Source organism: Colossoma macropomum, unplaced genomic scaffold, assembly GCF_904425465.1.
Source record: "Colossoma macropomum unplaced genomic scaffold, Colossoma_macropomum, whole genome shotgun sequence".
In the NCBI taxonomy this organism is placed as follows: domain Eukaryota; kingdom Metazoa; phylum Chordata; class Actinopteri; order Characiformes; family Serrasalmidae; genus Colossoma; species Colossoma macropomum.
This window is the reverse complement of record NW_023494792.1, coordinates 63,284,030-63,304,037: the sequence shown is the minus strand read 5'-3', so window position 1 is coordinate 63,304,037 and position 20,008 is coordinate 63,284,030. Positions and strand designations below refer to the sequence as shown.

At 42.6% G+C, this 20,008-nt stretch overlaps 2 protein-coding genes across 5 annotated transcripts in view; one reads left to right on the top strand and one right to left on the bottom strand.

Moving 5' to 3' along the window:
* The window catches only part of fgd4b (FYVE, RhoGEF and PH domain containing 4b), a 28,907-nt gene extending 26,963 nt beyond the window's left edge, over positions 1-1,944 (top strand). For all 4 annotated transcript variants that reach the window (XM_036577785.1, XM_036577789.1, XM_036577787.1 and 1 more), the window contains one exon: positions 1,328-1,944. In XM_036577785.1, coding sequence (XP_036433678.1) covers positions 1,328-1,585 — 258 coding nt within the window. In that variant the 3' untranslated portion in view covers positions 1,586-1,944. The remainder of the gene's footprint in view (positions 1-1,327) is intronic.
* Positions 1,945-4,169: 2,225 nt separating this feature from the next.
* Positions 4,170-19,198, bottom strand: LOC118812670 (cAMP-dependent protein kinase type II-beta regulatory subunit-like). Its single transcript, XM_036577784.1, has 11 exons — positions 18,855-19,198; positions 18,573-18,608; positions 15,957-16,012; positions 15,759-15,842; positions 14,495-14,601; positions 12,116-12,269; positions 9,690-9,791; positions 9,527-9,601; positions 8,463-8,531; positions 7,822-7,936; positions 4,170-4,794 (listed from the first exon to the last, which is right to left on the bottom strand). The coding sequence occupies exons 1-11, from the start codon at positions 19,102-19,104 to the stop codon at positions 4,643-4,645; spliced, it is 1,200 nt and encodes a 399-aa protein (XP_036433677.1). The 5' UTR covers positions 19,105-19,198; the 3' UTR covers positions 4,170-4,642.
* Positions 19,199-20,008: the final 810 nt, after the last annotated feature.

Sequence of the window (20,008 nt, the reverse complement as noted above, 5' to 3'; positions counted from 1 at the left end):
GATATGTGGGGTTTGCTGGGGCTGTGTGGGGTTTGCTGGGGCTGTGTGGGGTTATGTGGGGTTTGCTGGGGTTATGTGGGGTTTGCTTGGGCTGTGTGGGGTTATGTGGGATTTGCTGGGGCTATGTGGGGTTTGCTGAGGGTGTGTGGGGTTATGTGGGGTTTGCTGAGGGTGTGTGGGGCTATGTGGGGTTTGCTGGGGCTGTGTGGGGCTATGTGGGGTTTGCTGGGGTTACATGAGGTTATGTGGGATTTGCTGGGGTTATGTGGGGTTTGCTGGGGCTGTGTTGGGTTATGTGGGGTTTGCTGGGGTTACATGAGGTTATGTGGGGTTATGTGGGGTTTGCTGGGGTTATATGGGGTTTGCTGGGGTTATGTGGGGTTTGCTGGGGCTGTGTGGGGTTTGCTGGGGCTGTGTGGGGCTGTGTGGGGCTGTGTGGGGTTTGCTGGGGCTGTGTGGGGTTTGCTGGGGCTGTGTGGGGTTATGTGGGGTTTGCTGGGGCTGTGTGGGGTTTGCTGGGGCTGTGTTGGGTTATGTGGGGTTTGCTGGGGTTATGTGGGGTTTGCTGGGGCTGTGTGGGGTTATGTGGGGTTTGCTGGGGTTCATATGAGTTTATGTGGGGGTAGCGTGGGTTACGTGAGGTCCCGACTGTGCGACTGTGCGACTGTGATTGAGTCCCTCTGATTCAATACTTTTTCATTTGTCTCTTTCCGAGCGTTATGAACAGGGCGTTGTGGCCACAGGCACCGAGCTGTACACAGCATTTTACATACTGACCAGTAAAAATGCAGAGCCTGTTGTCCAAGTGGACACTTGCCTTGGAGACTTTGCGTTCTTTTTCTCTTTTGACGAATCAGATTTGGTCTGCATTCGTTAACTGAGACCTCCATGATGGCTAATGAGCTGGTCTGTCTGGAGTCAGTGATGCTGTTATACTGGCTGAAGTTTGCTAAGATCTTTATGTAATCATGTATTAAACAAGCTGGTGTTACTCTGAGAGTCTCTTACTGCAGTAGATGAACAGAATCTAATGAAATAATCTGGATCAGGTGACATCACGGTGGACCTGATTGGCAGACGGACCACCTCAGTCACCATAACGGCGACGTTCTTGTAAAGTTTTTAAATAAATATTTCCTTTTTTTTAAAACAACGCCTGCCTGCTTTTTGTTGATCTTTAGCTAAACATGCTGGAGGATTTCTGGGATTTGACCTTGTGAATTTTCCCTGTTAGTCTGTAGGTACATGTGAACTGTAGTTCTGTGTTTTCTCTGTTTAAAAATTTCATCTGAGTCTTTTGTCTTTCCTCTTACTGGGACTTCGTCAGGACGTCAAAGCCCAGTCTACCATCCCGTTACTGGGCTACAGTGTCGATGATGCCCCCCGGGCCGTGGACCCTCCCTCCAGTTTCCGCCTGTGTCAGTCGAAATCCCTCCACAGCTTCGCCTGCGAGTCTGAAGAGCAGAAGCGGCGGTGGCTGCAGGTGATCCGAGTGGCTGTGACCGGCAACGTAGCTGAGCTTCAGACGGCCGGCAGCGGCGACCTCGCCAACGGCTGTCACGACAGTGGCCCTCATAGCATTTGACAGGCTGGGGGTCACCAGCTGTGGACACGGTTACACCGTGAGCAGGAAACTGGAACGTGGAACTGGAAGAGCCTGAACAACAACTCTTGACTGGGAGCAAATAAATATATTAGTAGTATATGATCTATGAAGAGACTGAATTAATCACTGACTACATGCACAGAGAATTTAATCAAAGTCAAACTAAATTACATTGATTGAGCTGAAACAGCAATTAATGTTTCTTTTATTTGCAATGTTTGATCATTTTGACAGCGTGACCCTGTTTGTACATTTCAAATGTGTAAGTCTGTGCACTTTACAGCCTTTCAGAACTGGAAAATTTCAATTTAAATGTAATAAAATGTCCTTTTACAGGATTCCTTGTGTTTTTGTTTTGAGTCTACAGTAGATACTGATTTACCTGCCCGCTCTTTATCTAGAATAAAGAGCCAGACGGACTCGGAGGAAACTGTCTGTCTGTGTTGTTGAAGGAGAATCTCAGGCAGGGTCGTCTACACGGCTATCGGGGGCTCCACCCCCCCCCATTCAGAGAGGGCATGAAGTTTCACAGACAGTGAGAATGATGATCAAAATGATCCACAGAGAGACAGGAGTGAGTGGAGCTCCATTGCGCTCGGCGTCTTCGCCGTCGCCAGCACAGCAGCCGAGACCCCAACCCGTTATAGGGCGGCCCCCTACAGTTAGCCCACTTTATCCTCCAAATAGTGCCAGTTTACTCTCATAACTTTACTTCTTTATTCTCGAAATAGTACGACTTTATTCTCGAAGTCTATTTTTATTTTTATTAACAGTGGCCCTAAAACACCATCGTAGCAAGCAGTGCTGGGTCCAGAAAAAAGCTCTGTAACATTCTGTAACATGACTTATGGCGTCACTTCCCTTCTGGAGTGCGGTGATGGGGAGAGGACGGCTGTGGACAGAAAGAGCTGCTCTTCACTTCTTCAGTGTTCGTATCTGAGGAAAATAATAAAAATCAGCAAACAGATGAAGCTGCTGACCATCCTGCAAACCGGAATGCAGAAAAGTGATGTAGGGAATTGTGCAATCGATCCAATTTGGATGGAGTTCTTGTGTGTGAAAGCAACCCAGTGATGATGAGCCCCCAAATCCCCCAAACGAGCCCAGAATCCGTCCTGGACACGGACTCGAGTATTCAACACAAGTATTAAAACGCCTTTAGTGACAAGGCAATAAAGAGCTTCACACAACAGATTAAACCTACATATTTACTTAAAGGATTTACTCAAATTTCTCCACTTGTGTTTATTCACCAAAAGCAGCCACTCTTTCTATGTGTCTGTTCTCCAGCCTCTCTTTATCCCTCAGAACTAAGGCTGTTACGCTACTGCACCTTTAAGACTGATATATGTAAATGAGCTCTGAGCTCTGTTCTGATTGGCTGCTTTGTATCGTGCATCAGTTTGAAAGCAGTCTGGGCTGAAACACTCCTTATAACGTCAGCGTGAAGCGTGATGTAAAAATGGGCTGTTTTATGTTTAATTGCCATATTTGGACTGAACTGTACGCTGTAAACCATGAGCAGTGTTTACATACATTACACTCTTTTACTTAAAATAAATAAATAAATATAAAAAGTCCATGATTTTCCACAATATGAGCCCTTTAATACTGAAAGCAGATGTGGCTTGTACTGCAATACAGTCTGTGAACTGCAAGTCATTGCAATTTGCTGCAGTTCTAACGGTGCACGTCATTGACTTTACGGCGCTGACAAAACAAAAACTTGCATAAAATTGTAAAACATAAAAGTATATTGGCAGAATGCAGTCAAAACAAAACTGAGAAAATAAACCGAAAAAACAGCTCAGGTTCTACACCGGTCAGACATAACATTCTGACCACCTCCTTGTTTCTACTTACTATAGAGGTGCACTTTGTAGTTCTACAGTTACAGACTGTAGTCCATCTGTTTCTCTGATACTTTGTTACCCTGTTCTTCAGTGGTCAGGACCCCCATGGACCCTCACAGAGCAGGTACTATTTGGGTGGTGGATCATTCTCAGCACTGCAGTAACACTGACGTGGTGGTGGTGTGTTAGTGTGTGTTGCGCTGGTCTGAGTGGATCAGACACAGCAGTGCTGCTGGAGTTTTTAAACACCTCAGTGTCGCTGCTGGACTGAGAATAGTCCACCAACCAAAAATATCCAGCCAACAGCGTCCTGTGGGCAGCGTCCTGTGACCGCTGATGAAGGACTAGAGGATGACCAACACAAACTGTGCAGCAGCAGATGAGCTATCGTCTCTGACTTTACATCTACAAGGTGGACTGACAAGGTAGGAGTGTCTAATAGAGTGGACAGTGAGTGGACACAGTGTTTAAAAACTCCAGCAGCACTGCTGTGTCTGATCCACTTGTACCAGTGCAACACACACTAACACACCACCACCACGTCAGTATTACTGCAGTGCTGAGAATGATCCACCACCCAAACAGTACCTGCTCTGTGAGGGTCCATGGGGGTCCTGACCACTGAAGAACAGGGTAAAAGGGGGCTAACAAAGTATCAGAGAAACAGATGGACTACAGTCTGTAACTGTAGAACTACAAAGTGCACCTATATAGTAAGTGGAGCTGATAAAATGGACAATGAGCGTAGAAACAAGGAGGTGGTCAGAATGTTATGCCTGATCAGTGTGATCAGGCGACTGCATCGTGAGGTAATCTGGGTGTTTATCTTCTGCTTGTATGAGTTCGTTACAAGTCCAAACTTTTCCCACTAGAATATGAACACATTTCTTTCAATAAAAAAGGCTCAGCACTGTACAAACATTATTGAGTGGGAGGAAATGTTAACGGATGTACATAAAGAAATAACCAAAACAAACCCTAGTTATAATAACAGTCTTCATACAGAAATGGCAGTTTTAAATTCTTAGACTTAACTTTCAAACTCAAACATTATAAATATAAAACAAAATACTATTAAAAAACAATTATTCCAGATCAAATACACACTCGTTATAATTAAGGCCTCGATGAAATTTCAAGTTGAAAAACCTCCAGTATTTATATTAAATTAACGCAGGACTTCTTAAGTGCTCGGAGGCAGACCTGCAGTTTTTGTGTGTCCGTCCGCGTCCCGTTCAAACAGCCTGGCCAGCTGTTCCTCGTAGTTGGCGATATTTCTCTTCATGATGTCTTTACAGGGACCCAGCAGCCTCTCGAACGCCTGCACGTCCATCACTGGGAGTTAAGAGAGAAACCATTAGATACAAGAACATGAGGACGAAGGCTGTGTTCAGACTGCAGGCGAATCGGGTTTGTTTATCAAATCTTTTGAGCCGACTGTCTGCTCTGTTATCTACAGTGATCAGATCAAAGTTGTGTGTCCAGACATCACCAGTCTATCTGCATGGGTTGCCGTGGTAACAACGTAGGCGTCAGTCACTACGTAGCTACACTGGTGATGCGGATTTCAAACGTGAATGCAGGAGAGATGGAGGAGCATCATCATCATCTCCCCTCCAAACTCCTCAGAACTCTCTTCATCATCATGAATCTTTGGAGCTCTTCTTGAATCCCAGCACTTCATCACTCTGGATTCAACATCGTCGCTGTTTGTCGTGTTGTGAGTGACAAAAAAGACACTCTGAAATCTGATTTCAGCTTCCAGAGCGTCCAGAATGTAAAAATCTGATTGGAGTCGCATTTCAAACCACCTCCAAATGTGGTTTAGATCTGATTTGCAGAAATCTGATTTCTGGTGTATTTTGCTGTCAAGACTATCAAAACTCAATCTGGAAACAATCTGGATATGACAAAAAATAGATTTGGGCTGTCAGTCTGAACACAGCCAAAGTGTAGACCCACACTACACACCAAGGTCATCCACAAACAAAAAAGATCTCAAAAATGGCAAAAATGTTCTTTAACTATTAAACACACAGTGTGTGAGATTTGGGGCTCTATTAGCAGAAATGGACTATAGTAACAAAGCCATGTTCTCATCAGTGTATAATCAGCTGTAGCTCTGAATCGTGTTCTCATTATCTTAGAATGACCCTTCATATCTACATAGGGAGCAGCTCCTCTTCAACAGAGGCGCCATGCTGGGCCTCCATGTTTCTACAGCAGCCCAGAACGGATAAACCAAACTCTGGCTCTAGAGGGCGCCTTTCACGCTTTTACACGAAAGTGGCAACTTAAATTAGGTGGCGCTGTAGCTCCGGCTGACCATTTTGTGAAGCCAAATTCAGAAAAATGTATTATTTAGCACAAGAAAAGCGAGGGAGGGTGAATCCTCAGCAGCAAAGAAGAGAAAACATAAACAGGCGAAACGAAACCGTAGGCTCTACTGCACACTTGGAAAGGGATGTTCTCTGAACACCCCCTGATATATGTGCTGAAAATGAATAACTTGTACGTAATGGCTTTGTACGTTTTCACTAGAACCTAAATAAGTTAAGGGTGGTCCCTATGTCCTACATAGTGCACTATGAAGGAGTTAAAATACTGGCTCCTGCAAACAAACAGCAAATAATACAGCTAACAGTCATTTGGGATTCAGCCACATCCACACTGGACAAACGCACTGTTTTGGCGCAGAAGCCAGAATTTCATAACGTACACAGCTCACTATACAGGAAGGAGAGTTATGAGACTCAGACTGAGTTTAATGTGAGCTGATTCACTAAAATGTGGCCATTTAGAGCGTTTAAGACCTTCAAGTGATTTATCCGCTTTTGCATGTTGCTGTTTTACAGTATTTTAATTCCATGCCTGTGATATTAACGGGGGAGTTGTTTAGCCTGTTAGCCAGCTGATCAGCCCAGTTCTAGCTAAGAAAATAAGTTGCCAAATAGAACCAGGTTCTTACTTCACTCTGTGCTCCATGTAAGCAGCATTACCATCAAATATTACTCCTTTAACAGGCTTTAAAAGGATTTTTCGTAAATTGATGCACTAATTTAGAATTCAACCAATCAGATTTTAGAAGTGGATTTATCTGTTCCATAAAACTGGTCTTATCCACGGTTTTCCTAGACAGCAACTTTTACCATTATGCTTTGGAACGAGAATGGGCACGACTTCCGGTATGCATTTGCTGTTGACCACCGATAGCGTACGGATTAGCTTCAAGGCTAAAGAGATTTATCATTAGCCAGTTATTAAACTGTGCAGCTGGCTAGGTTTCGCTTTTTGGATACAAGAAGATGGCACTCGTATTGCGGTGGCATCACGGACAAGAATGTTTAACAAGAACTGTAAATGGTGTCACCCAGTCTGTTCCTCATCCACTGAACCTGTCCAAAGTCTGGTTTGACGACAAGCTCTGGCCAGATGTCACGCATGTTGACATTATCAGCTACCTTGTTTTTCTGAAGGTGTTGATGAGGAGCTGAGAAACTATAAAAGCACAGAAGCTTATAATCATCTACACAACAATAAAACTGAAGGGTTCTGTGTTAAAACTGTGAACAGTTCACATTTCTCAAAGCTGAGGTTCAGCCAGGCCAGTCGGTCAGGAAACCCAGCTACTCAGCATGGGTTACAGTTCAAAACAACGGTGCAGTAGAGACAGCAGGATGGTCTTGCATCGCTGGTCCGGGCAGATCTTGTAGCCACGTCGCTGCTGTTTTGTGGAAGGTAGGTTAGGGATTTTAAATGAAGCTAGAACACACAGCTGGCTACGATGCATTTACTCTGAGAACCATTATAATTATGTTGCCACAGAAGCCGTAATGGTTTATTAGTTTAGCACTGCAGTAGCAAAGTATTTCGCAGGTCGACTAAAATACTATCTTCGTTTGCTTTGTTCATCAGAATGTATCTCTTATGCGTTTATTATGTTTATGCACATAATGGAAGGAGCAAACATGAATATTTGGGTGGGGATTTTTTAAAATTCAGTGCCGCTAGCCGCGCTGTTTTGGCCTCGTCTTCCTCGGACACTGACATTGTGATCTGTGCTTGCCTTTGTGTTCATAGCTTTCGAGAGCTGTTGTGACTCCATCGACAGCACATAACGTTCCTGTGCTTTTGGGACTGAGTTTGATGGCGTCGTAATTACACTCTGTGAAAAGCATTACACGGAAGTTTAGCCCATTCTAGAGGAGCTGTTGTGACGTCATGGCAACTGCTGTTGAGAATAGAAGAAAACCATGGATATCATGGAGCACTATATTATGTGTGTCTAAACAGTGAGCTTCCTAAAAGTTGGTTTTGAAGAACTGTGGAGGAAACATTTCATCACATCAGGCTGGTTCGTACCTAAACACTTCACGGTTCCCACGGCGTATGCAGAAGCAGCCCGAGGCTTATTAGTGATCAGAGCCAACTCCCCGAAATACTGCCCTCTGGAGCACACGGCGATTTCAGTCTCAGCCTAAGAAGAGAATGAGTGAAAACAGGTGTGGAGAATATCATAATAATGTAAAGGTACCACATTTAGGGCTACATTTACAGCAGACAACATTTCTTTAAAATGAGCAAACAAGGGCTGAATGAGAATTCTCTGGACTGTTGTGAGGACTGTATGAGTTCTACATCATGCAGGTTCTTTCCAGAACACAATGCAACATGCAGAAATGGTGCTGAATGAAGTTTATCACATGCTGATGTACTAGAAATGACACTAGGACCTAAATAATCCGGTGGAAGGCTGGACATGTTTGTGCTCCCATGAGCACCTACTACAGTCAAAATGAGGTCTGTTCAGACACTCGTCAAGATGGTGCAGCATATCTGAGAACAACAAAGAGCCCAGGAAGAAAACACTCCCATAAAGGAGTGCATCTTTGTTTAAGAAAATTTGTTTAGACGTGTTACAACTATTATCAACAGTAATAAAGCAGATGTTTTCTCATATAGAGGAGAGAAATGAACTGATAATGTGAATTTAAAACACTCACCCCCTTCTTATTCATCACTATTCTCACTTGCCCTGATTCAACAATGTAGAAACAGTCAGCACTGTCGCCCTGAGAGAACAGACACACAAACATTTAGACAGACAGACAGACAGACAGATAAATTATACTTTATTGATCTCAAAGGAAATCCAGCAGCCAGTATGAGTCACACAGCACAGTTATTACAATATAAAAAAGAAGAATATGTACAAAAACCCTGTCTACAGGCATATATACAACTAAAAATATACAAAAATATGTAATGGATCTATCCTGAGATAAAAATGACTGTACAAGGAGGCGTCGGTAATGACAATACTGAATAAATATGTGCAGATATTGGTACTGAAATAAGGTGACCAGGTGTGGAGTGTCCAGATGTGCAACATGTGTGATAAAATTTAGGGCTGAATTATCTCTGTACACAGAGCTCCAGGTCAAAAGGGCCTCATTACAGAGAGAGCCGAGATGTCCTGAACATTTTGATATGTAATATGTGGGTATCATGTCATATTCAAGAGCCTTTAAAGGAGAATTTAGGAGCATATTCAAAAATCAAGAAAACCCCTCAGACCTCGGAGGGTTAATACTTATTTATATGTTTACATGAATCTTCACAGAAGCATAATTCAGCTTTTAGTGTGAACCCAGTATGAATCCTGTAGTGCGTTCAGACTCAGCAGGTTTGGCTGGATTTAAACGGGCCCTGGTGTGGACTGCCCTGCGGTCCGTTAGAGCAAGTGAGAACACTTCTATCCGAACTCTGGTGCTCCAAATAAGAGACCAAACTGCTGCTCTGTAACGGTACTGACTGCAGTCGGGCAGCGATGCTGACCTCCCCGAAATATTTCTGTCACTGGTTTGGAGCTACAAAGTATCGAGATTCTCAGCCAATTTGGCCACTTTAGATTTGTAGTTTATTAATTTCATACAGTGAACAAAAAAGAACATCTATTAATCACAATTATTTATATGGCAATCAATCATTAGCTGGAACTTCGATTGAAAAAAAAAAAACAAACAGGCCCCAAATTAAACCAAACTCCAAATAAAACCTTAATCACCTGCGCTATGATCCTCTCACCATCACTGTACGTCTGGCAGCCCAGAACATCCACCACCTTCATTCTCTCCACTGACTGAGGGGAACAGAGAGCAGAAGAAAGCCTGTGAGCTTTCAGTGACACAAACAGGTCAGTTCTGCATAATAGTGAAACTGTAGCCGACCTGTAGGGATTCGAGCAGCGGAACGGACTCAATAAAGGCCTCATACAGCTTCCTCTTCTTGGCGTTGTTCCGGACAATGATCCTTCGGAAAGTCATTCTGTCCTAAATCACAAGAAACCCACACCAAACATTACAAGACGCTTTTAATTTACGCATTAATGCAGAGGTTCCCACTCTCTGTGTAACGGAGTTAAAAATCTGTGTGTGTTATAATTAAACACGTTTCTTCTTTAAAGCTACGTTAACATTACAAGCCTCGTTGCTCAGATTCGATCTCTCTGACTCAATGGTTCACACTCGTTTAGGTAAGGGATTCAAATCTGTCATTAATGTGACGAACCGGCGTCCTGAAATGACCCTCATGAGCTCATCCTACTCAGTAACGTCACGTGAATGAATCACGATCATCATCAGCACAAACTAACGAGCAGAACGAGCTTCGCTGAGAAGATCATTAACTCTGATCAGCTCTCAGCTTCATTATTAGAGCGAGACGAAGGAGAAAAAGGTGAGATGAGCTGCTTTTCCACCGTTTACAGGCTTTAACTTCTGTTCGGCGCTGCTGCCATGGTAACGCTGAATGATGGCGCAGTGGGAAACAAGCACATGAATTCAGATCTGAGCGTCACATTAAGGTCGCACGGCTATGAATCGGATACGTATCCGATCTCAGACCACAAACAAAAGTGGCTCAGGATGGATTTGAAAACATCAGATTTGAGTCACATTAGGGCAAAAAATCAGATTTGTGCCTCTTCAACCTGGTAATGTGAACGTAGCCTAAGACATCCCCTTCCCCTTTTTCCTCTTTAATCTCCTCCCTTTTTAATTTAATCTCATACGAGGAGGTGGGTATCAGATTGTGACCCATGTCTAATTTTTATTAATCTTACATTTTTAAAAATCGCTTAATATGTATGTATATATCGATACTTTTGGAAGAAAAGTTTTTTCTTTTTGTTTTTTTACAGAGTTCGAAAATGCCAGCTGCCCTTTACCACATACTAAAATTTCATGATGAACAGACCAGTACAAAAGCCCCAAAATGACTTGAAAGGAAATCCAGTTCCATTATCTTCCATTCAAGGTTAGGAATGTTCCTTCCTTCTCCTGTAAAGTCAGCATTTTGGAGATACGAGGTTTTGTTCTGACAGCAGCGACATGTTCCTGGGTTCACCATCAACATTTGTGCTGTATCATATTTTTACTGATGGTCAATTTTAGAGTGAATTACTCTTGTGCACATATTGCTTACATCGCACAGCCTGATCCACACAGCGTACCAGCTAAGCTTATTCTTTCATATTCTTTTACATGAGGAGGTAAAAAGAGGAGACAAGAAGCAGAGGCTCGATAACCAATACCAGTGATCAGGTTTGCATAATGTATCAATTTGCTGAAATATTCTCTTGAGCTGTACGGTTATGCTAACACACCGGAGCGCAGTACAGTGACGTCATTACTGTATGCGCCTTGTTGTGCATAAAAGCTAATAGAGATCTACCGACACCACTTTTTCCCTTCTGATAAAGATACTGATACCTCATGTAATATATACACCTGATGTATATTTTGCTGTTGTTGGGAGAAAACCTCATATATCCATTTTTGACGTTTTTTTCAGTTTTTGACATAATTTGAAAATCCCTGTTACCCTTTACATTGTGTGTAAATTTCCTGATGAATGGATTAAAGAAACATCCCAAAATGACTTGGAAAAACGTCTGGTTCCATTCACTTACATTAAAAGTAAGGCATGTTTTTTCCTTCTAGCAGGTTGCTCTGCTAAGGACTAAATCAAGGCTAAAGTCTATCATTACGCTGAGAGTCTGGCGGTTCCTTCTGCTCCCTCAATAACAGTCTGGACTAACATTAACTCAGACTGTAAGGGACCACGCAGCAGCAGAGTGATTACTGACAGAAGCGCTATGAGCATTTTAACTGCTGCTTGTCGTTCCACACCGCTGACGTGGCGTTCTGTCTACTGGCACACATGCACGCATCAGAAATTGCTTCATGGTGTCGGTCATAGGTATCAGTATCCCCACCGCCGATATCGATATCGCATTTAAGTACCAGTATCTGCGGCGATACCGTATAAGCCGAGTGATTATGATCATTAATGAGCTGCTGTTTCTGAATTGTAATTATGTTGTACTGTCTTTGCTACAGGATTTGTCGCCCTTTAGACGTTTGTCTCGCGTGAAGAGTGAGGTGAGATGAAGAAGAAGCAGGGCCTCGCTAATCAATACTAAAGGCTGTATTATTCATTAGCAGAATAAAATCCGCAAGATCAGAACAGAACAGAGTTTCTCTGTCCACCAATTACATCTGCTCCATGAATTCATCTCCTAATCTGAGTGGAATCAGACTCTAACCCTCTAATACCTCATGGGAGTTATGAATGTTGAAGCTGTTTTACTAACCAGGCACCACAGAGCTCCAGCTGAGGTGGCGATGATGGTTGCGGCTCTCGGCGTGTTGTACATCAGGGCCAACTCGCCGAAACTGCCGCGGTTGTTGTAAGTTCCTACCAGCCGCTCCAGGTCATCCACCTTCATATAGATGCTGAATGTCCCCCTGAAAAAAGAACATGTCAGTACTAACACTGACCCAGGGCTTGAGGCCAAAGGCTCTTGAGTTTTGGAATGTTTGTTAGGGTGCGTTATGTTTGTAGTTGGGTTCTCCTGGTCCAGATTAAAGCAGAACATCATTGTGTTGTGGTTCTGGCTTGCTTAGTGTTTAACATTTAACACGAACCAAACGATGTAAACAAAAGTTAATAATGTCCACCAAATCTGTTCTATCTGGACTCACTGGTTTTGTTTATATCTTGTGATATTAGAACGATTAGCTGTGAGACTCCCAGTGTCACCGCGGTGACGACGCAGAACTATATGTTCTATAATTACTGATTCAGAGCTGATGAAAAGATCATAAAACAGCAGAAACTCGTCTTCTCCTCGATCCAGAGAAGTTCTGCTTAGAGGAGGCGCCGGTTCGTTCTGTCTTTGGTCTGTATTGCGTTCACACTTCAAATGTACCGCAGTTTGTTCTGAAGTGAATCGAGACCGCCCTGCTGAGGGGGTCTCAGTCCACTTATTTGGAGCACCAGAGTTCGGATAGAAGTGTTCTCACTTGCTCTAACGGACCGCAGGGCAGTCCACACCAGGGCCCGTTTAAATCCAGCCAAACCTGCTGAGTCTGAACGCACTACAGGATTCATACTGGGTTCACACTAAAAGCTGAATTATGCTTCTGTGAAGATTCATGTAAACATATAAACAAGTATTAACCCTCCGTGGTCTGAGGGGTTTTCTTGATTTTTGAATATGCTCCTAAATTCTCCTTTAAAGGCTCTTGAATATGACATGATACCCACATATTACATATCAAAATGTTCAGGACATCTCGGCTCTCTCTGTAATGAGGCCCTTTTGACCTGGAGCTCTGTGTACAGAGATAATTCAGCCCTAAATTTTATCACACATCTTGCACATCTGGACACTCCACACCTGGTCACCTTATTTCAGTACCAATATCTGCACATATTTATTCAGTATTGTCATTATATGCCGTTACCTGCGCCTCCTTGTACTTTCATTATTGCACTGCCTTTTTATCTCAGGATGGATCTTATTGCATATTTTTGTATATTTCTAGTTGTATATCTGCCTGTAGATGGTTTTGTGTACATATTCTTCTTATATTGCACCACCCTTATTGTTATAACTGTCCTGTGTTGTGTGACTGATACTGGCTGCTAAATCTATCTATCTATCTATCTATCTATCTATCTATCTGTCTGTCTGTCTGTCTGTCTATCTGTGTATCTATCTGTCTATTTACATGTCTGTCCATTTGTCTATCTATCTCTCTATCTCTCTATCTATCTGTAAATCTATCTGTGTATCTATCTGTCTATTTACCTGTCTGTCTATCTGTGTATCTATCTGTCTGTCTGTCTATCTATCTATCTGTCTGTCTATGTCTGTCTGTCTGTCTGTCTGTCTGTCGGTTTGTCTGTCTATCTATCTGTATCTGTATCTGGTTTTACAAATGTTTAATATCACTTGTGAAAGCACAGCTTTACTCACGTGGACGAACTGTTTTGGTGTTGAAATGTGTTTTCCGAAGTCATAAAAGTCGTGGAATGTATGAATAAAATAGTAGATAAATGTTCTCATCACTACTTTCTGCTGCAACTTCAGCAGCTGTAAATATTTTACACACCACTTGCGTCTGTGTACGAGGCATCTGAACGAAAAACGTTTTCAACGTGATGGTCAGTCCTTAGTGATTTCCTGAGTGTCCGTTGGTCAATTTCACACAGAATGTAGATGGACACACCAATCCACCAGTTCCACACGGTGAGAGGCAGATGACGTGTATCTCAGCCCCTCTTCATAGGCTCATAACTCCGGATGTGAGTCTCGTATGATCTCGTGATAAGATGGAATGGAAAGGGCGACTCTACAGATTCAGGAAGTGTTTGAACTGGATTTCTGAGCTATATTAACACAAAGACATTACTAGAAACATCTAATTTGACATGCCGGCGCATTCATCGACCCCAGAGGAGGGTTAAAAGAAAGAGTGAAGTGAGTAAGAGTGAGAAAGAGTGAAGTGAGTAAAGGGCTGTGCCGATAACCGCATCACCGCAATACCGCAGTCATGTGAGGACCCACTGTGGGGTTAGAGAGGTTCAAGGCACGGTTCTTCTGTGGTCTCATTGAAAGGAACTTTTCCCTTTTAGCAGTTTTACTTGTAAGAGTGTACGAGAACAGTTCTAACTCAGTTCTAACCTCTCAATGACATAAAAATTATCCCCGTCGTCATCCTGCTCGATGATGTGCTCCCCCACTTCCACACGTCTCTCAAACATGGCATCCAGAACCTGAGACATCTGCTCCTGTCAGAACCATCAAGAAGAACCAGAGACACAGCTGTCATAACAGATTTATAAGATTGTGCAAGCATGTTAAACTCAGAGGAACCACTTTTGGTTCCCCTAAATAAAACTGTCTGTGAGATGCCCTCAAAAGGCATTTGTGAGTGTTAAGAAATTTTTAAAGGCTTCTCATTATGTAAATATCAACTGAGGACACTTCCTAGACTTTTACAGATGTTCTTCACACTTTCATCTTATTTACAAATATTATTCTCTTTAGAACCATCCAGTGAGCGGTTCTCTACAGCACCATGCAAAGACCCTTTTGTGCTGCCTTTACTTTAAAGATGGTAGGTGTACAAATGCAGACTGCAGTCCATCTTTATTAGCCCCCCTCACTCCCCAGCACCCCCCACCCCAACACGAGGGGTCTTTATTCGGAACCTTGAATCCAGTTTCCAGTCCTGGACTTTGTTTAGGGGGAATTTCACCATTTCTTCAAATTTTCTGCATAATTAAGTGGTTAAGACGTAATCAGAGCGGTTCAGAGTGGTTTGGTGTGAAACGCTCTGTTCTAGATAAACTTACAGAGTCAGAACTGTTCACAGTGGTGGTGATAGGAACCAGACGTCCACCTCTAAAAGCTCCCTCACAGGAAGTGGTAATGAACTCACTGCCTGATGACTGAGACACTGTTTTTGATGGTTTTCAGACGATTTTGGCCAAAAGTGTATTTTTAAAAAGCCACTCGTGACAGAGGGGTACAGCAGTTCAGTGAGTACGAAATCCAGGACTGGAAACTGGATTTGTGCTACATCTTTCATCACCGATTGGCTTCTGACCACAGGACTGCTGTTATCCAGATATCATTTGGGTGATGGTCCACTGTCAGCACAGCAGTGACACCGATATGGTAGTGTGTGTGTTGCTGTCACGGCTGGGTTGAGGGGGGACCGTCCATCCGAAAATATCCAGACAAGAGAGGCTCTGTGGTCAGAAACTGACCACTGATGAAGGGCTAGAGGATGGCTTATGCAAACTGTACACCAGCAAGATGGATCCTCATAGCAGGAAAGGTCTAATAATGTGAAATATCGCTCAATAGTATAAATATTTGAGATCTGTTTTCAATGTCTGACAGAACATCCTCCTCACTGCAGCCCCGCTCAGACACTCACTGTGTCCAAGTTCTTAAAGAGTAGGATGTGTTTGCAGGCCTCCTGTAGACGGTGTCTCTGCTCGTCTGTTTTGGGGTGGACGATCTGGAGAGAGAAAATCAAAACAGACTCACAACAGTCTGACGCTCAATGCACTGGATGTATATTTGTGGGCTAAATTACAATCCCTCAACAGCGACGTCAGTGCAGAACTCTTACCCTGGGCTCCCGGAGCTCCTCATCTTCATCATCAGGATTGTATGTTTCTGCAGATACTACACACACACACACACACACACACACACACACACACTGGATTTAATACATTTAAGTAAGTAAGTTTTATTTATAAAGCACTCTTAAAACAACTTGCGTTGACCAAAGTACTGTACATCAAATCAGCACACACATAAACAACACAAGAGATTAAAATATAAAAATAATAAGAAGAGTTACGTAAAATAGGGAAGAAAAAAAAGTGAATAAAAGAGATAAAAGAGTAAAAGAGAAATAAAAAACAGATGAGTAAAAAAAAGACTTAAAACACAGACTTTAACATGTATAATTAGCACAGGCCCTCACTATTCAAATGCAAGTTTGTATAAATATGTTTTTAGTCTTGATTTAAAAACAGCGATTGAAGGTGCTTTGGCGAACAGTGGGAGGTAGAATGTTCCATAGTCTCGGAGTGTAGACTGCAAACGCACGACCACCGTTAAGCTTCAAACGAGCCCATATAGGAACAGCCAGCAGGTTCTGCGAGGATCATCTCAAAGCTCGCTGTGTGGTAGAGGGAGTCAGCATACTGCCGACATACGAGGGGGCCTCACCAATAAGTGCTTTAAAAACAAATAAAAGCACTTTGAACTGTATCCTGAACTGGACAGGCAGTCAATGAAGTGAAGCGAGTAACATGGTCTCTTTTCTTGGCTGCTGCATTTTGGACTAACTGTAAGCGCTGCAATAGAGACATGTTAATCCCAATATGCACAGAGTTACAGTAGTCAATTCTAGATGAGATGAATGTATGAATATCTTTCTCCAGGTCAGAAAAACAGAGAAAAGGCTTAAGCTCTGCAATGTTTCTGAGCTGGAAGAAGCTCCTCCTCACCACAGAGCTGATTTGTTTATCAAATCTGAGGTCCGAGTCAAAGATAGCACCAAGATTTCTCACAGAAGTCTTGAACATGGGGACAAATGACCGAGGCTATTGGAGACACCATGAATGTGATGAGGACCACCAAAAATAACAACCTGTGACTTGCCTTCATTTAACACTATGAGCACTATATAAAGCAAGATTTTACCTCTTGTAATGTTATGATGAGCACAAAATATCCCACATCTGCTCTACTAATGCTATTAGCTTCAATGAAAAATCTGACATCTATATATGATAAAACATGGCCTAAAAACCGCTGATCAGATCTGTCTGAGAACTGTGTGGGCGTGGCTAATGAGCAGTTTGACTGACAGCTGTCTGTCCAACACTCCTAGCCTGCTCCGCCCCTCATACAGAACTACCGTCATTATCCAGCTTTTATGTGATGCAAACTGGATGAAACAAAGTCGCGGACGAACAGATGGACAGATGAAATGACGCATGACTGAAGGAGCGAACGAGCGAACAATGTTGGTGTTGATAAACGAGTGAACAGGCGACAGGCAGCCACAGACAGGTGGTCTAGCTTGCTAGCTTTTGGCTATGCTGGGTTAGCATTAGCTTGCTAAGCTTCTCTGACTCTGAAACTGTTGTGTGGGCGGGGCCAGAGACGCAGCCTTGTGATTGGTCAGGGGAGTGCTTATGGAAGCGTTACCCAAGATTAGGACCGCCCAGTATTATTTTTAATTGGTTCTTTTTTCTCTGTTCTGATCAGATGTCTAAAAAAATAAATATTGTGGCATTTTGTGTATCGTAAAAAATTCTTGAAGTATCGCGATATCAGATTTTTACCATATCGCCCAGCTTTTATTCACACTCCAGTTTAACTGCTATTAAGTGATACTGCTGCATTATATTTGATAATATACTGCAGGTCAAGACAAACGTGTTTCTGTTTGTGAACTACACGCTTAAGATGGTTCTTAGAAAAGGCAATGGTTCTATTTAGAACCACGAGTTCTCTGTATAAACATTTACATGCTTAAATGGTTCCTTGCATGGTTAAAATACGTCTGCAGATTGATGGAGAATGTGCTGTATATCGTTCTCCATAGCACTAAAAAGTGCTTTGTACTACACTGTAACAATCAAAGAAGCTTTTGGTGCTGTATAGAACCATTTTCAAAAAGGTTCTCTAAAAGAACCATATACAACACATATTCCATCAATCTGAAGAACTATTTAACCATGTCAAGCACCATACAAGCATAAAGTGGTTTTATATATATATATATATATATATATATATATATATATATATATATTCTTTACTAAAGAACCCATAAAGAACCTTCTTTTTAAAGAGTGCACCTAGAAGTCGAGCCTGATTCAGTTCAGAGTCGATCTACTGAGCGATGAATCAGTGAATCATGAACACCTGGCAGGAAGGGCGCTTCATGAGTTCATCTCTGAGATAATATAATCTTTCCCAAACGCTGATACACACACAGCCTAAACAACACGCAAGGCACGGAAGTTGGGTCTGTTTATCAGGATTGTGTAAGTTTATTTTTATCTATTTATACTTTGATTCGTCCGCGCTTGTGAATCGGTTCATCACTCACTGAAGTTTAAAGGAGTCGTTCGGTTTCGTTTGATCCATCGCGGGATAAAACCTAACTAACGTTAGCTTGGATTGACTTTAGTGCTTATAGGGACTTAGATGATCGTACCTGAAACTCTTCTGGTAAGTCTGTTGGCCACCGGTCCTATAATTCAAAAACAAATCGACAAGTTAACAAAACAGCTCGCTTCCTATATGCAAGCTTCCCGTTCCACCTTAAATGGTGCAGCAGCTACATTCTGACGCCTGAGGCGTTATAGTAACGGCTGCACCATTTAAGGTGGAACGGGAAAATTCGAGCAAGAAGCTGTCGAATAGGAAGTTTAAAGCCTGTGTGGCTTCAACTGATCTCGTTTAAATAAAAAACGTTCATGTTTGCTGTATCACCCACCGACGAGCTCCTCGTCCTCCTCTCCGTCCCTCTCAGCGTCAGGCTCGGTAAAACTGACCACCGCCCCCGGCCGCGCAGCAGCCGGAGAGGGCAGAGATTCAGACGAGCCGCCGCCTCGATTCTGATTCTGATTCAGCCGCTGGAAGTACTGCACAGAGAAGTCCAGCAGGTCTCTGGGCTGATTCCGCAGCACCTCCACTGTGAAGCGGACCAGCAGCTCCTCCAGCCCGGCGGGGATCTCTATACTCATCTTCTCCACTGGACCCGGAGAGGTTCCGCTGCAGAACCGGGAGATTCGCCTCAGAGTCCCACAAAGCGAGTAAAACCTGCACCAGCAACACTCCGCTGGGTTTAACGGCCCTGAGGCAGCGCTGGTCACGTGACCACAGAACCCACAGCAACAGCCAATCAGAAGTGAAGAGCACACCAAGCCCGCCAAGTTAGCCAAGTTAGCTCGCTGTGCATCTGTCTGAATACATACATATATTTATATTTATATGTGTGTGTGTGTGTGTGTATACATACGTATATATAACTTAGAAACACTTGTATGTATATACATATAACTTAAGTATTATATATATATATATATATATATATATATATAACACTTAAAAAACACTAATCAAATATAACTGCATATTTGATTAAAGACAGAACATAGTCTTATATATGTGAAATACTGATATATATATATACACACACACACACACACACACACACACACACACATATCCAGTCCACCCCTGAACTGAACTGATTTCCTTTAGAATTAACTCAGCATTTTTGCATATCGTCACTGTTCAACTGAAAAATTAAAAATAGTGTTTCCATTTTTTGCGTTTTTTTATTTTTCCAGCTGTCCTTTATATTGTGCGAAAATTTCATGATGAATGAAACAACATTACCAACATTAAAATCTCTCTACATTAATGTACATTCAAAGTTAGGAAGGTTTTGCCCTGTAAAATGACCAATTTGGAGATGCTGGTTTTTCTTTGGACAGCGTTGATATAGACCCTCCTCAGTCCCGAGCCTGGATACTTCAAAAACAGTGATTTGTTAAGAAATATGTTTTCTGCAGCGTACTAAATTATTTATTTAATTTATTTATTTATCTGGATATTCTTTATGGACATTTGGACTTGAAATGT

What these genes read in the sequence shown, in the direction of transcription:
- LOC118812670 (XM_036577784.1), bottom strand. Translation starts at nt 19,104, where the DNA reads ATGAGTATAGAGATCCCCGCCGGGCTGGAGGAGCTGCTGGTCCGCTTC. An exon ending in CTGGAGCTCTGTGGTGCCTG is followed by an intron (nt 9,792 to 12,115) that starts GTTAGTAAAACA and finishes CTTGTGATTTAG; the next exon opens with GACAGAATGACTTTCCGAAG. An exon ending in TAGTGATGAATAAGAAGGGG is followed by an intron (nt 7,937 to 8,462) that starts GTGAGTGTTTTA and finishes TTCTCTTCTTAG; the next exon opens with GCTGAGACTGAAATCGCCGT.